The sequence below is a fragment of the Cucurbita maxima genome, unplaced genomic scaffold (genome assembly GCF_002738345.1).
Source record: "Cucurbita maxima cultivar Rimu unplaced genomic scaffold, Cmax_1.0 Cma_Scf00015, whole genome shotgun sequence".
Taxonomy (NCBI): domain Eukaryota; kingdom Viridiplantae; phylum Streptophyta; class Magnoliopsida; order Cucurbitales; family Cucurbitaceae; genus Cucurbita; species Cucurbita maxima.
The window spans coordinates 4,712,079-4,725,096 of NW_019272031.1; the positions used below are offsets into that span (position 1 = coordinate 4,712,079).

Here is a 13,018-nt window from a genome sequence, read left to right on the forward strand (position 1 = left end):
TGCATATTTTGAAAAGAAATAATAATGTATTTATTATTATTATTTTATATTAGATCTTATACGTTGTTAAGGCTAAAGTTCATTCAATAATTGTCGTTAAAAGAAAATGATATGATTCCTCTTTTTAGATATAAAAAAGGTTTCTTATTTCATACCCGAGTATGAATCTTTAAACACGATCAACTTTGTAACATGGACGAATATATATATATATATATACAACTCGAGACTGATATCAACCTGTAAGGATCAAGTATCTTTAGCGTTTATAAGATATACTTGTAGTAAGTCGACTATAGTAAAAAAAATTCGAGATTTGTGGTTGGGTGAGCGGTGATGAAATTATTCATCCTTTCCCAATTTAAAAAAAATAAATATACATTTATCGAAAGAAAAAATATATATTATTTATTATTAAACAACTTCGTATTATTTTTATTAGATATACTATAACAACTCAAATCTCTTGCTAGCAAATATTATCGGTTTTGACTCATTGCGTATTGTCATCAGTCTTTAAAATGCATTTACTAGGGAGAGATTTTTACATCCTTATAACGAATGATTGGTTCTCTTCTACTATCAATGTGGGGTCTCACAATATCTATTAGTTGTGGGTTTGAGCTATTATATGTCGTTAAATAAATAAAATATTTATTATATTTAATTAGAAAATAAAAAGTTTTAAATTTACGAAAAGGATAAAATGGAAGAGATTATTATAAAATTTTGTCAAACTTTAATTTAACGGTAATAAACCGACGGAAATTATATTTTACACCTTGAAATAATCAAAAAAAAAAAAGAAAAGAAAAAGAAAGTTAGGGAAATTACAACGTTATTACTTTTTCAATAAATATTAATATATTTCTACTTTAAAAAAAATAATAATATATATTTTATTAATACCGTCAAATTGTCGGTGTGCTGCGACAATTAACGGATCGGTTCATCCAGCGGGGCGCCTGAAGATTCTCTCTCCATTATTATTATTATTTTCTTTTCGAAAGCATTTTTTTTATATAATAAAAGAAAATTTATTATTTTTTTTGAGTAATTGACATTTACTCTTTATAATTAAGATTTTTGGAGTCGAAAATTTAATGTTTTTTTTTTTTAAGTAATTAGTAAAATGAGAAATTATTATATTTTTTTATTTGTAATAAAAAATAAAAATAAAAAACAAAAGAATATATGGTTTCCAAACAAAAAAATTATGGCCTTTTTTTATAGACATTTTTGGTATCTTCAAACTCCTGTAGGGACAAAAAATTTCAACTTTTTTGTTGGGTACATAATTGAATTTGTTTGTCACTTTCTTCTTGCATTTCACACGCCCGAACAATAATCTTACCTATTATTTATCCTGATTTTAGGTAAGGAAGAAATACACGAACAGACTGAAACTATGTCAAATGAGAGCGGTCTTGAAAATTTAATGGTTAAGAAACACTTAAAAAAAATTGATAATTATTATTTGTACCAACAAGATACACCGTCAGTGGCTCAATCATGTGAGTGAGAACCGACTGTTGGTTCACTTTAAACAGATTCATGTTGGTTTGTGGAGACAAGAGAGGTAGGTAACGTGATCATGTAGCATAGTCATTCTAATATATTTTGTTCTCATTCACATGCATCCCTAATTAATTAAAAAAACGTTATAATATTATTTTATAAATATAATTCATCATGAAACTAATAAAACATTATAAAATAAGAAAATGAGACGAGTAATTGGAAGGGAATTTATTTATTTAAGATAATACCAAATAATTTGATAAATATAGAATTATTTAAAATCCTTAATCTAGCCTATCAAATACATTAAATTTGCAACCATGCAAATTACATAATAATTAAAATATAATAACTAATTGATGTGGAAGGGTAACAGTCTCGACATTCATATTCCCCAATTAATTAAAATATCATTTTACTCTTAATACTACGTAGATTAGTAAATAAGCTGTAATAATTTAATAAATTCATTTTATTATATAATTATAAATGATATTTTTTTTCTAATATAAATATACCTCAATTAATTAAAATATATTCTATTAAAAAAAATAAAATAATTTTTCTATAATTTTTTATTTTATATAGTACGACCAACACTATTCTAATAAGTGAAGGTTTTGTCTTTTGGCCAACTCGCTCAAACAGTAGACCATTCATGGTCACCTCGATAACCACACGGGCTCGACCTAAATAAAATGACTCTTATTTACAGTTGGTGCGAGTCTCGATGTATGCTCTTGTACACCCAAAATGCAAAAAGTTGACTTTACCAATACAACATTTGGGTAATCACCTCCCTTTTATATCGACCTTGACCCTAAGTTGACTTTTTGGGAAACTTGTTCCTATTGTGCCCGTGCCCTGTATGATCTGCCACGAGTAATGGGAAGTCTCCCGTTTCTCAAACAAAGACTCTATTGGATGCAGAATCTACTTCACAATGACTGGTATATAAATCAGTTAACCTCTACACCGATATGTGGTAGTCTCCATTTTATATTGACCCTGACCGTATATTGACTTTTGGGAAAGCTCGTTCCTATCGTGCTCGTGCCCTATCTGATCTACCACGAATAATGAGAATTCTCCCATTTTCTAATTAAAGATTAGGTTAGATGTAGAATCTACTCCACTAAGAGTGGTATATAAATCTATTGAATTCTAAGGTGATAGGTTGGACGAAAATGGAAAAAAGAAGAGAGGTTTGTGAATTTGACATGCGAGTGAGTGACCCACTGGCACACAAAAAGGCATGGTGGGCTGATACGCTTAGCTAAAACGAAAAGAAAAGTAACAGACACAGCCAAAGCACACAATTTTGATAACCTTCTCAGCCACAGCCTAAGCACAGCCTGTGTAACTCTGTGAAATTCCTCTCACCCAATTGAAGAAGTAAGAGACAGCACACAATTTGCAGCTTCCGCACCTTTTTCTCTTTCTTCTACTCTCTCTTTTCAAGCCCTTTAACCTAAATTCCAACCAATGCCTTGAGAAACTCATTGGGTTTCGAGATTTTTGTGAATAAAATCCTCCATTGATGCAAAACCTCAACTGGGTTTTGCTCTAAGCTTCTCAAAATGCGAACCCAGATGGAAAATCGTTTGATTTCTCTGTTGCTCTTCAGTTTCCTTCTTCTACTCCCCACTGCGAAGCCAGATCTTGCTTCTGATAGAACAGCTCTGTTAGCTCTCCGTTCCGCTGTCGGCGGCCGGACTCTTCTGCTCTGGAATGTGACCGATCAGAACACCTGTTCTTGGCCCGGGATTCATTGCGAGGAGAATCGTGTTACTGTTCTTCGTCTTCCCGGCGCGGCGCTTTCTGGTCGGTTACCGGACGGAGTTTTTGGAAACTTGACTCACCTTCGCACTCTCAGTCTTCGGCTCAACGCCCTGTCCGGTCAGCTCCCATCAGATCTCTCTGCTTGCACTAATCTTCGCAACCTCTATCTACAAGGTAATGAGTTTTCGGGCCTTGTCCCTGATTTCTTGTTCCAGCTTCCTGATCTTGTTCGCCTTAATTTAGCCTCCAATAACTTTTCCGGCGAGATCTCATTGAGCTTCAACAATTTGACTCGTCTTAAGACATTGTTCCTTGAAAACAATCGCTTATCTGGGTCTATCCCGGACTTGAAGATCCCACTGGATCAGTTCAATGTTTCTAACAATCAATTAAATGGGTCGGTTCCAAAGGGTTTGCAATCGTTTTCTTCAAATTCCTTCTTGGGTAATTCTCTCTGCGGGCATCCTCTTGCGGCTTGCCCTGGGGAGAATGGGGATAATATCGATTCTAAACACAAGAAAAAGCTCTCAGGAGGAGCCATTGCTGGGATTATCATTGGATCTGTTTTGGGTTTTGTATTGATACTTGTAATCTTAATGCTTTTGTGTCGAAAGAAGAGTGCTAAGGAAACAAGTGCAGTGGATGTTGCCACGGTGAAGCATCCTGAAGTGGAAATTCAGGGCGGTAAGCCACCAGGGGAGGTTGAAAATGGTGGCTACAGTAATGGTTATACTGTGCAAGCCGCCGCTGCTGTTGGTGGTGGTGCTGCTGCAACAGTGGCGGCGGGGACTGCAAAGAGGGAAGTGAATGGTAATGGAATTGGGTCCAAAAAATTGGTGTTTTTTGGTAATGCTGCAAGGGTGTTTGATTTGGAGGATCTTTTGAGAGCTTCAGCGGAAGTGTTGGGAAAAGGAAGCTTTGGGACTGCTTACAAAGCTGTTCTTGAAGTGGGTTCTGTGGTGGCTGTGAAGAGATTGAAGGATGTTACCGTAACAGAGAGGGAATTCAGGGAGAAGATTGAAGCTGTTGGATCAATGGATCATGAATGTTTGGTCCCTCTCAGGGCTTACTATTTCAGTATGGATGAGAAGCTTCTTGTCTATGATTACATGGCCATGGGAAGCTTGTCTGCTCTTCTACACGGTAAGCTCTTTCGTCGCCCAATCGCTCGTTTTTCGATTGCTTCATTATAATTTATTCGGTTTTATAGATATCCTTGCTGATTACAGGGAACAAAGGAGCTGGTAGGACTCCGTTGAACTGGGAAATCAGGTCTGGAATCGCTCTTGGCGCTGCTCGTGGCATCGAATATCTTCATTCTCAAGGTCCTAATGTTTCCCATGGAAACATAAAGTCATCGAATATTCTTCTAACGAAATCGTACGATGCTCGAGTCTCTGATTTTGGATTGGCCCATCTTGTTGGACAACCTTCCACCCCCAACCGAGTTGCTGGATATCGCGCACCGGAGGTCACTGATCCTCGTAAAGTTTCGCAGAAGGCTGATGTCTATAGCTTTGGTGTATTGCTATTGGAGCTTTTGACAGGGAAGGCTCCTACCTACTCCGTTTTAAATGAGGAAGGAGTCGATTTACCAAGATGGGTGCAGTCAGTTGTTAGGGAGGAGTGGACATCCGAAGTTTTCGACCTCGAGCTTCTTAGGTACCAAAACGTCGAGGAGGAGATGGTTCAACTCTTGCAACTTGCAGTCGATTGCGCAGCTCAATATCCTGATAAGCGTCCTGCAATGTCGGAAGTCACAAAGCGTATACAAGAGCTTCGTCAATCCAGCATTCACGACGTTGCGAATGTACAACCCGACGCTGGTCATGATTCAGACGACATGGGTTCTAGGTGAGTTTGCTTGTTGCTATTGTACTAATTTGTTGATTCAATAGTTGTATTTGTTTGTTGTTGGGGTGGGTGATGTAATTAGTTACTGCCTTTGCCTTTACTTTTGGGGTTTGATTGATCTGTTCAAACTTGAGATGTTGTTGTTTTGGTTTCTATAATGATGAGCTTTGTTGTGATGTTCATTCACAAGAGACCTTTAAAAGCAAACCTAAAAAGACACCCAATTTAGAGATATGTCAATTCTTTGTATTGAGTACTCATTTGTGTGCAGTTGGTTGAAATAAATACATTCACTACTTATTTGGACAGTTTTTTTCATGCATCATTGTTGTCTAATGGGCTAAGATTTGTGCCGTTATTGATGAAGACGACATTACTGTGTGTTGATGTGAGATCTCATATCGGTTGGAGAGGAGAACGAAGCATTTTTATAAGGGTGTGGAAACCTCTCCCTAGCCGACGTATTTTAAAAACCTTGTGGGGAGGTCTGAAAGAGAAAGTGCAACGAGGACAATATCTACTAGCGGTGGGTTTGGGATGTTACAAATGGTATTAGAGTCAGACATTAGGCCATGTGTCAGCGAGGAAGCTGAGCCTTGAAGGGGAGTGACATGAGGCGGTGTGCCAGCAAGGACGTTGAGCCGCGAAGGGGGTGAATTGTGAGATCTCGCATCAGTTGGGGAGGTATAAGGTGCGGAAACCTCTCCCTGGAAGCGGTCTTGTTAGTAGTGGGCTTGAGTTTTTTCCTAATTATTAGTACACAGCTAAATTATTGATTCGTGGGTTTTTTTAATTTGTTTTAATTGTGTTGGATTGACTCGAGTTACTGTTCTTCAACGATTTTTTGCAGTTTGAGTAGGATATGATTTCTTTTTCCTCGGAGTGGAAAATTGAACTATCTACTTTAGAATGATAATGAATGTTTAACGTGTTAAAATATGCTTGGATGTGATTGATTTATGTTGGGTCGGGATATTTTTTTGGGTAAATTAATAAAAATATCATCAAACAGTATACTTTATTAAACTTTTTATGATAGGTTGAGCTCGATCTAACAAATCATTTGGTATTGACCGAGAAAACGTGATGGTTGAATAGACGATACCTATGATTTAAAGTTGATAGGACAGTGTTGATTGTATTATTTGGCATTATATTGAATTTGAAAGTGGTCCAAAAATAATGCATGTGAAAGAAAGGGATGTTTTTATAGCTTTATATTATGCTCCTATTTCTTCACTTTTTCCAACCACATCCTATTTTTAATATCATAGTTTATTGCTAACATTTTAATAATCCTATAATTTAAAATATTTGAAACAAATTAATCATCGGAACCACTTAGTAAAACAAATTAACGTATCAGTTTCATAATCTTATAGTTTGATGAATTTGACACAGTTTTAATTAAAAACACGTCGGGTATGACACTAAGAGATTGTTCTAAACCGAAAATTCAAAAATTTAAAATTATAAAAATTAAATTAAGTCAAATGGGCTTCTTAGAAATGATCGAAGGTACTTTAAAACGACGGGAAAATTGGCACAAAAAAAAAGGCTCGGGATGAAAAAAAAAATCTTTGGAACATGCTTTTTGCTGAATATAAATGTGTCAAATTCATCAAATTTTAGCATCTATTACGAAATCAATAAATTTTGATCGTAACTCGGGTTTTTTAAGGTAAATTTATTGATAACCTTACCTAAAACTATAGGGTAAAAATGCCAAATCTAAAACTTTTTGGACACTTTTTTTCATTACTGTGATTTTCTTTGTAGTCGTCTGTCACAATTTCCCTTTTATGGGCTCAGCCCATTTATTTAAATTTGGGCCCAGCCCATTTCTTTTTATTTGGGCTCAGCCTTTTTTATTTGGGCTAACCCATTTATTTTTATTTGGGCTAAGCCCATGTGTGAAACTTTTTATATTGTATTTTTTTTTTGTGACATTTTGTATAATAATTTGTAAATTCAACCGTGAAAATATTCTTAGTTGGTATTCCTAAAAAGAATATTAGTGGATGGTTTGTTTTAAATTCAATCAGCACTATAAATCATTAAATAACATTAATTTTCTTTAAAAAATTACATTAATTCATGATTTAATATTTTCTTTGTCCTCGACCATAAAATATATCAATTTTTTTTAAATAAAAAAATTAACAATTTTAATCTTCAAAGTCTAACTTTGTCCCCTATTTTTAACTAAAATTTATTATTATTTCGTGAATTTTTAAATATAAAAATTTATACTTTCAAATATTTAATTTTATTACTTGTATTTTCAATAAATCTTAAAATTAATTAAATAATAATATATTTTTTAAAAAAAATATATGACTAATAAAGACTAATTTTTAAAGATTAAAATTGAAAATTATTGAATGTATGAAAACTAAAATTTAATATTTAAAAAGTATATAATTTGAGAATTGAAAAGTCAAAAGGATGATTGGATTTATTTAGGCATAAACTGTCATTTTTTTTTAATTTTATTGAGCATTATAATTTATTAGATTGATGCAAGCGTTGATTATTTGTAATTTTATTTAAAATAATGGTTTTTAGATTCTCCCATTCTAAATTTAGATATAATTAATGGAATTAATATCATATTAAAAATTCTTCTAAAATAAATTATCATAAAAGAAATTTGAATTTGAAATGTTCTACGCCTCGAATTCGTATGCATTTCCTACAATATGGTCAGGTTACTCATTCCTCGCTTTGAAAGAGTGAAGACTATCCCTACAGACTAACACGAATCATTTCAGCATGTTTTGTCTTTACTCACATGTATCCTAGTAAAATTCCTAAAATATTACCCGACATAGAATTTCTCCAAGTAAAGCATGTTTAACTACGTGGTTCATATGTTTAGCCACCAGAAAGAAATGTGCATATTATTGATATAGACAGTACTTTCATGTCTTTCATGTTGGATGATGAAAGTCTCACATTGGCTAATTTAGGGAATGATCATGGGTTTATAAGTGAGGAATACTAACTCCATTGGTATGAGGCCTTTTGGGAAACCCAAAGCAAAGCCATGAGAGCTTATGCTCAAAGTGGATAAGATCATACCATTGTGGAGAGTCGTGTTCGTCTAACATTTCTTAACTATTATATTTTTAGAATTGCTCTCATTCGAATGTAGTATAAGGGTTTTTTTTTTAATAATTTGTTTATTTTAGTTGAATAAATATTAGAATAGAGATGAAAACACGTGGACGTTTGTAAAAGGTTAATAACTGCATGTGAACTTGAGAATTGCATGGACACTTCACATTTAATGATAGAATAGACAATTCCAATTTTTTTTTTAAATATATATATATATATATTTATTACAAAATGATAGAATAGACAATTTTATGGTTACTTTTAAATAAAATTATTTAATAATAATAATAATAATAATAATAATAATTGGCCAAAGGAATCATGGCCCTTGGTGGTAGACAAAACATAAAAGTTGGCTTCCTTTTGTTGGGACCTCAAACCACGCTTTAAAATTTAATTTTATATTTAATAGATCATTAAATTTTAAAAAATTATAAATATAGGCGTAAATTGAAAATTAGATTTAAAGTTTTAAATTTTTTAATTAATTTAAAGTTTTAATGAATATATATGTCTTTTTTAATAAAAAAAAAATTAATGATGGTCACTATGGGTGTTCTTATCATGGTGATGCTTATTGATATATTATGTTTGGTTGATATTTTGACAACACATTAATAATAATAATAATAATGAAAATAATAAAATAGTGAAAGAAAACACGAGCATATTATTAAAAATTGGATGGTAGTGCAAAGGAATTCAACGTGACCCTTTAGAGCAAAGAATAACACCAAATTTAAAGTAGAGGATCACTCTCAAACCATATATGTCCCCTTCAATCTAATCAATACTCTATACAATTAACTAACCCTTCCAAAACTATAGCTTAACAAATATTTTCCGTCCTCCTTTTTCTAACGAAATTTGGATGTGGTATTTGCTGCCCCGACATTCTCGTATCATCTAAAAGCCTAAATCCACCGATAACAGATATTGTTCACTTTGACCCCTTACGTGTTGTCGTCAGTCTCACAGTTTTAAAACATGTCTGTTAAGTAATGATTCGTTATCTTCTTCAACTGAGGTAGGATCTCACGTATGGTATAAACCATTTAAACATGACTATTATATCCTTAATATCACTCTCATTTAGACATGACTCTCGATTAATTTAAGACATAAATAAATAAATAAATAAAAATTATGTTTTTTTAGCGGAAAATAATAATAATAATCCAAAAATATCACAAGGGAGAGGATTCAAATGGACAGGAATTAAAAACGGCCACAAAATAAAATAAAATAAATAAATAAATAAATAAAGTGATTGGTGAAACCGCTCACATGGAAAACATGGTACCCATTGCAACAACTTGGCGTCTCTCTTCCGCTAGATTCTGTATATATATATATATTTATTTATTTATTTTTCTATTTATGTTTCATATTATTATTATTATTAAATTCATTTTAATTATATTTTCGTTTTAGTCCTTTCCATAAAAAGATCAATTAAATAAGGTTCGTCAGATATTCATTTAAGAGTTTTTTAATTAAAATTTTGTGAGTTTAATTTTAAAAATAGAATTTATCGAGTTTAATTAAAAAAAAAAAAAAAAAAAAACTGATGGGATATAAATTCAAGAATAAAATTAATTGGGCCCATTTCATGCTAAAGTAGACGTACACACGTTTTGGTCTTTAATTTTATATCCTTTGGGCCCACCCCATGTGATTGCCTTTATTATTATTGCCACTTGGAAAACGATGCCTCAATCAAATATTTCTATCATATATATATATTTTAAATATTTTTTTATCCATTTTAATGTACATATTAAAATATTACACTTTTACTATTGGTTATTTATGTTATTTTTCTATTAATAAATTTAATTATTTTAAAGATTTTACTTATTGATCATTGGGATCATATCTAAATGAGAGTGATCTTGATTATAGGGTGACTAAAAAACGTTTAAAAGAATTGAAAGCCATTATCTATACTAATAGGGTGCATCTTCTTTTTCGTTCGATAACCTCTTAAAATTTCCAAAAATGTATATGAATAAGTAATGTGATCATATCATAGGGGATGTAGAGAAATGTCGAAGCACACAGGTATCGTATCGAATTCATATTACGGATCATGGGCATCCGCCGTTACATAGTTTCTTTTGGTATTTTTTATTTAAACAAAAGTTCACATGATTTTTCAGATCTATTCCAAATAAGTATTATAGTAAGCATTATTAAGTTGATTTTTGTCAAATATTTTAATAAATTTATCATAATTCAGTAGCAGAAATTATCACGAATAGAATCTAAAAAGATATAGGGTGAGAAGTGAGAAACAAAATATGTCCCACACAAAAGTTTAATTGTCCATTTTAATTTCAATGGTGAATTGAAAAGACCCCTTCAATCGACTTTTATGATAGGGTCGAAAATGGCTCACCTTTCTTGTTCTCATCTACAATATGTGTCAAAATTAATTGCGCTGTGCTCGATTTAACATTAATTAAAAATAATTTAATTATAATTTTAAACTAAAACATTACCGTGCATATATGTGAATTATCTTTAAATTGATATTAAGTTATAATATTTTAGTTCATTTTATTTTCTAAAATAGTACCGTAAAATTTGATGTTTGACTCGGTCAAAAGTAAAATTTGACGAATATTAAATTTAATAGGGCTTGGAATATAATCCGAGGTGGCAATTGGGCCCACCAGCGACACATGACGACCCCACCGAATAAGGAAATGTGGGAAATACTTGAGCCTTAGTTGGGTCCACTGATTTATTTTTTGTTTTTTTAAGTAATTTCAATAACTTTAACTTTAAAAAAAAAAAAATAATAATAATAATAATAAATAAATAAATAAATAAATAAATAAATAAATATATATATATATATATATATAGAACAACAAATAATTTTAAATTAGCTCAATAATAATATTCGAGAAAGAAAAATAAATGATTTTATTTTAAGTTTGAAAATGTAGATTGGTGTTTTGTAAATTGATATTAAATCGTTGCAATTAATCAAAATTTCCATATTATTTAAATTATAGATAATATTATTAAATATTTAATTTCTAATTTTTATATGATTGTATTTTTTATTTGATAATTCAGCTTAAATATTAAAAATGTAAGAAAAGTATATTCCATTTTCCAATAAAATATATTTTTTTTAAAATGATGGATGGGATTGATGTAAACTTGGAGACGACGTGAAATAATGATAAAATTGACAATTTTTAAAAGCTTTATTAATAAATATGATAATTTTATATATATATATATATATATATATATATATATATATTTTTTTTTTTTTAATTTTTGGGTTTTGATTTATTATTCATTTATTGGAATTCTATTTATAAGCTTTATTATATTTGGTTAATTCATTAAATTTTTATCAAATGTTGACCACAACTCATTAATTTTTCTTATACATTATTATGATGGGTGGGTTTTTAGTTGAATTAGATGTATTAAATTAAACTATAAATTTTTAAATTTGAGTTCGAATAATTTAAAATTTTAGAATTAGTCTCTATATTTAATTATATTAAAAATAATTATATTATATTCTTAATGAAGAAATTATTTCCAACTAAATAACATTTTAATAGGTTATTCACAATTATTTTATATTATATTAGTGGAAATCAACGTAAATAGCAAGGAATAAAGAATAAAGAATATTTCAAAGCTAAAGTTGGTAGGTTTTATTAATGTAACTGTTTTTTTTCCGAAGAAAATTAATAATTTTTTTAGTTTCCATTAATGTAACAATTAATGAAACATAAAGTCAGACTTATACCGTCATAAGCTATTAATTAACTTCAGGTGACGTGGAAATTCGACCATCCAACATATAGAGAAATAAGACTTTTCACGACCAAGTAAAATTTAAAATCCACTTATTTAAAAAAAAGAATTTAGAAAATAAATTTTATATTTTGAAAAAAGAAAAAGTAATTGGTACGGAACTAATTAATCTTTTGAGAAAAAAAAAACAATAGGAGAAAAGGATATTAAAATATTGACGTGGCTGAATTAATTAATTAATTAATTAAAGAGGCTGTTTATTTATTTAATTATTTAATTATTTTATTTTGGTTTATGTAGGGTGGGCGGAAGAGAATATATTATTGTATAATAATAAAGTAATAGGAAAACTAAAAATGAGGTGGAAAAAATTATCCACGTTTTGAGCTCACGGATTCGAGAAAATCCAACTAACCGACACGTGGCGATGAAGACGCGTGGCTCGACTCGCACGTGGTCGTTTTCCCATTTTATCCACTTTCATACCCCATCGCAAGGACCCGAATCTCTTAATCAATCCAACGGCTTAGATTTCACATTGCCACGAGCCTTAATTATTATTTATTAATTATCGGTAATTTTTCTATAAAGCTAAATCTTATAAACTTTCTTTTATATAAATTATAAAAATAAGAGTCCTTTCTTATATAATTTGTCACTAAATTTTCATAATTAATAAAATTAATTAAAAAGATTTAAAGATCATAATATTTAAATTATTTTGTTGGACAAAAAGTGAGTATTAATAGTATATAAATGAAAAGAAAATTCAAAATTCAAAGAAAAAAAGGCAAAATTAATTGAATATCTAAAATTAGAAATAATAAAAAAAAATTGGGACCAAAATTATTTGAACTTTTATTTATTTTTATAATACAGTAACATTAAATTCCTTTTTTTTTTTTTTTTTTGAATAAAAAGACGTGCTTCTCTCGCTTTCCTC

General features: G+C 30.5%; 1 protein-coding gene across 1 annotated transcript; it reads left to right on the forward strand.

Moving 5' to 3' along the window:
* Positions 1 to 2,829: 2,829 nt before the first annotated feature.
* Positions 2,830 to 5,455, forward strand: LOC111490038 (probable inactive receptor kinase RLK902). The gene is made up of 2 exons (XM_023138473.1): positions 2,830 to 4,446; positions 4,533 to 5,455. Exons 1-2 carry the CDS (start codon positions 3,102 to 3,104, stop codon positions 5,159 to 5,161), a joined length of 1,974 nt encoding a protein of 657 aa, XP_022994241.1. The 5' UTR covers positions 2,830 to 3,101; the 3' UTR covers positions 5,162 to 5,455.
* The last annotated feature ends 7,563 nt before the right edge of the window (positions 5,456 to 13,018 follow it).

Bases quoted from the DNA above. Each gene is read 5' to 3' on its own strand.
- LOC111490038 (XM_023138473.1), top strand. From the start codon at position 3,102: ATGCGAACCCAGATGGAAAATCGTTTGATTTCTCTGTTGCTCTTCAGT. The intron at 4,447-4,532 runs GTAAGCTCTTTC...TGCTGATTACAG, and splicing joins CTTGTCTGCTCTTCTACACG to GGAACAAAGGAGCTGGTAGG.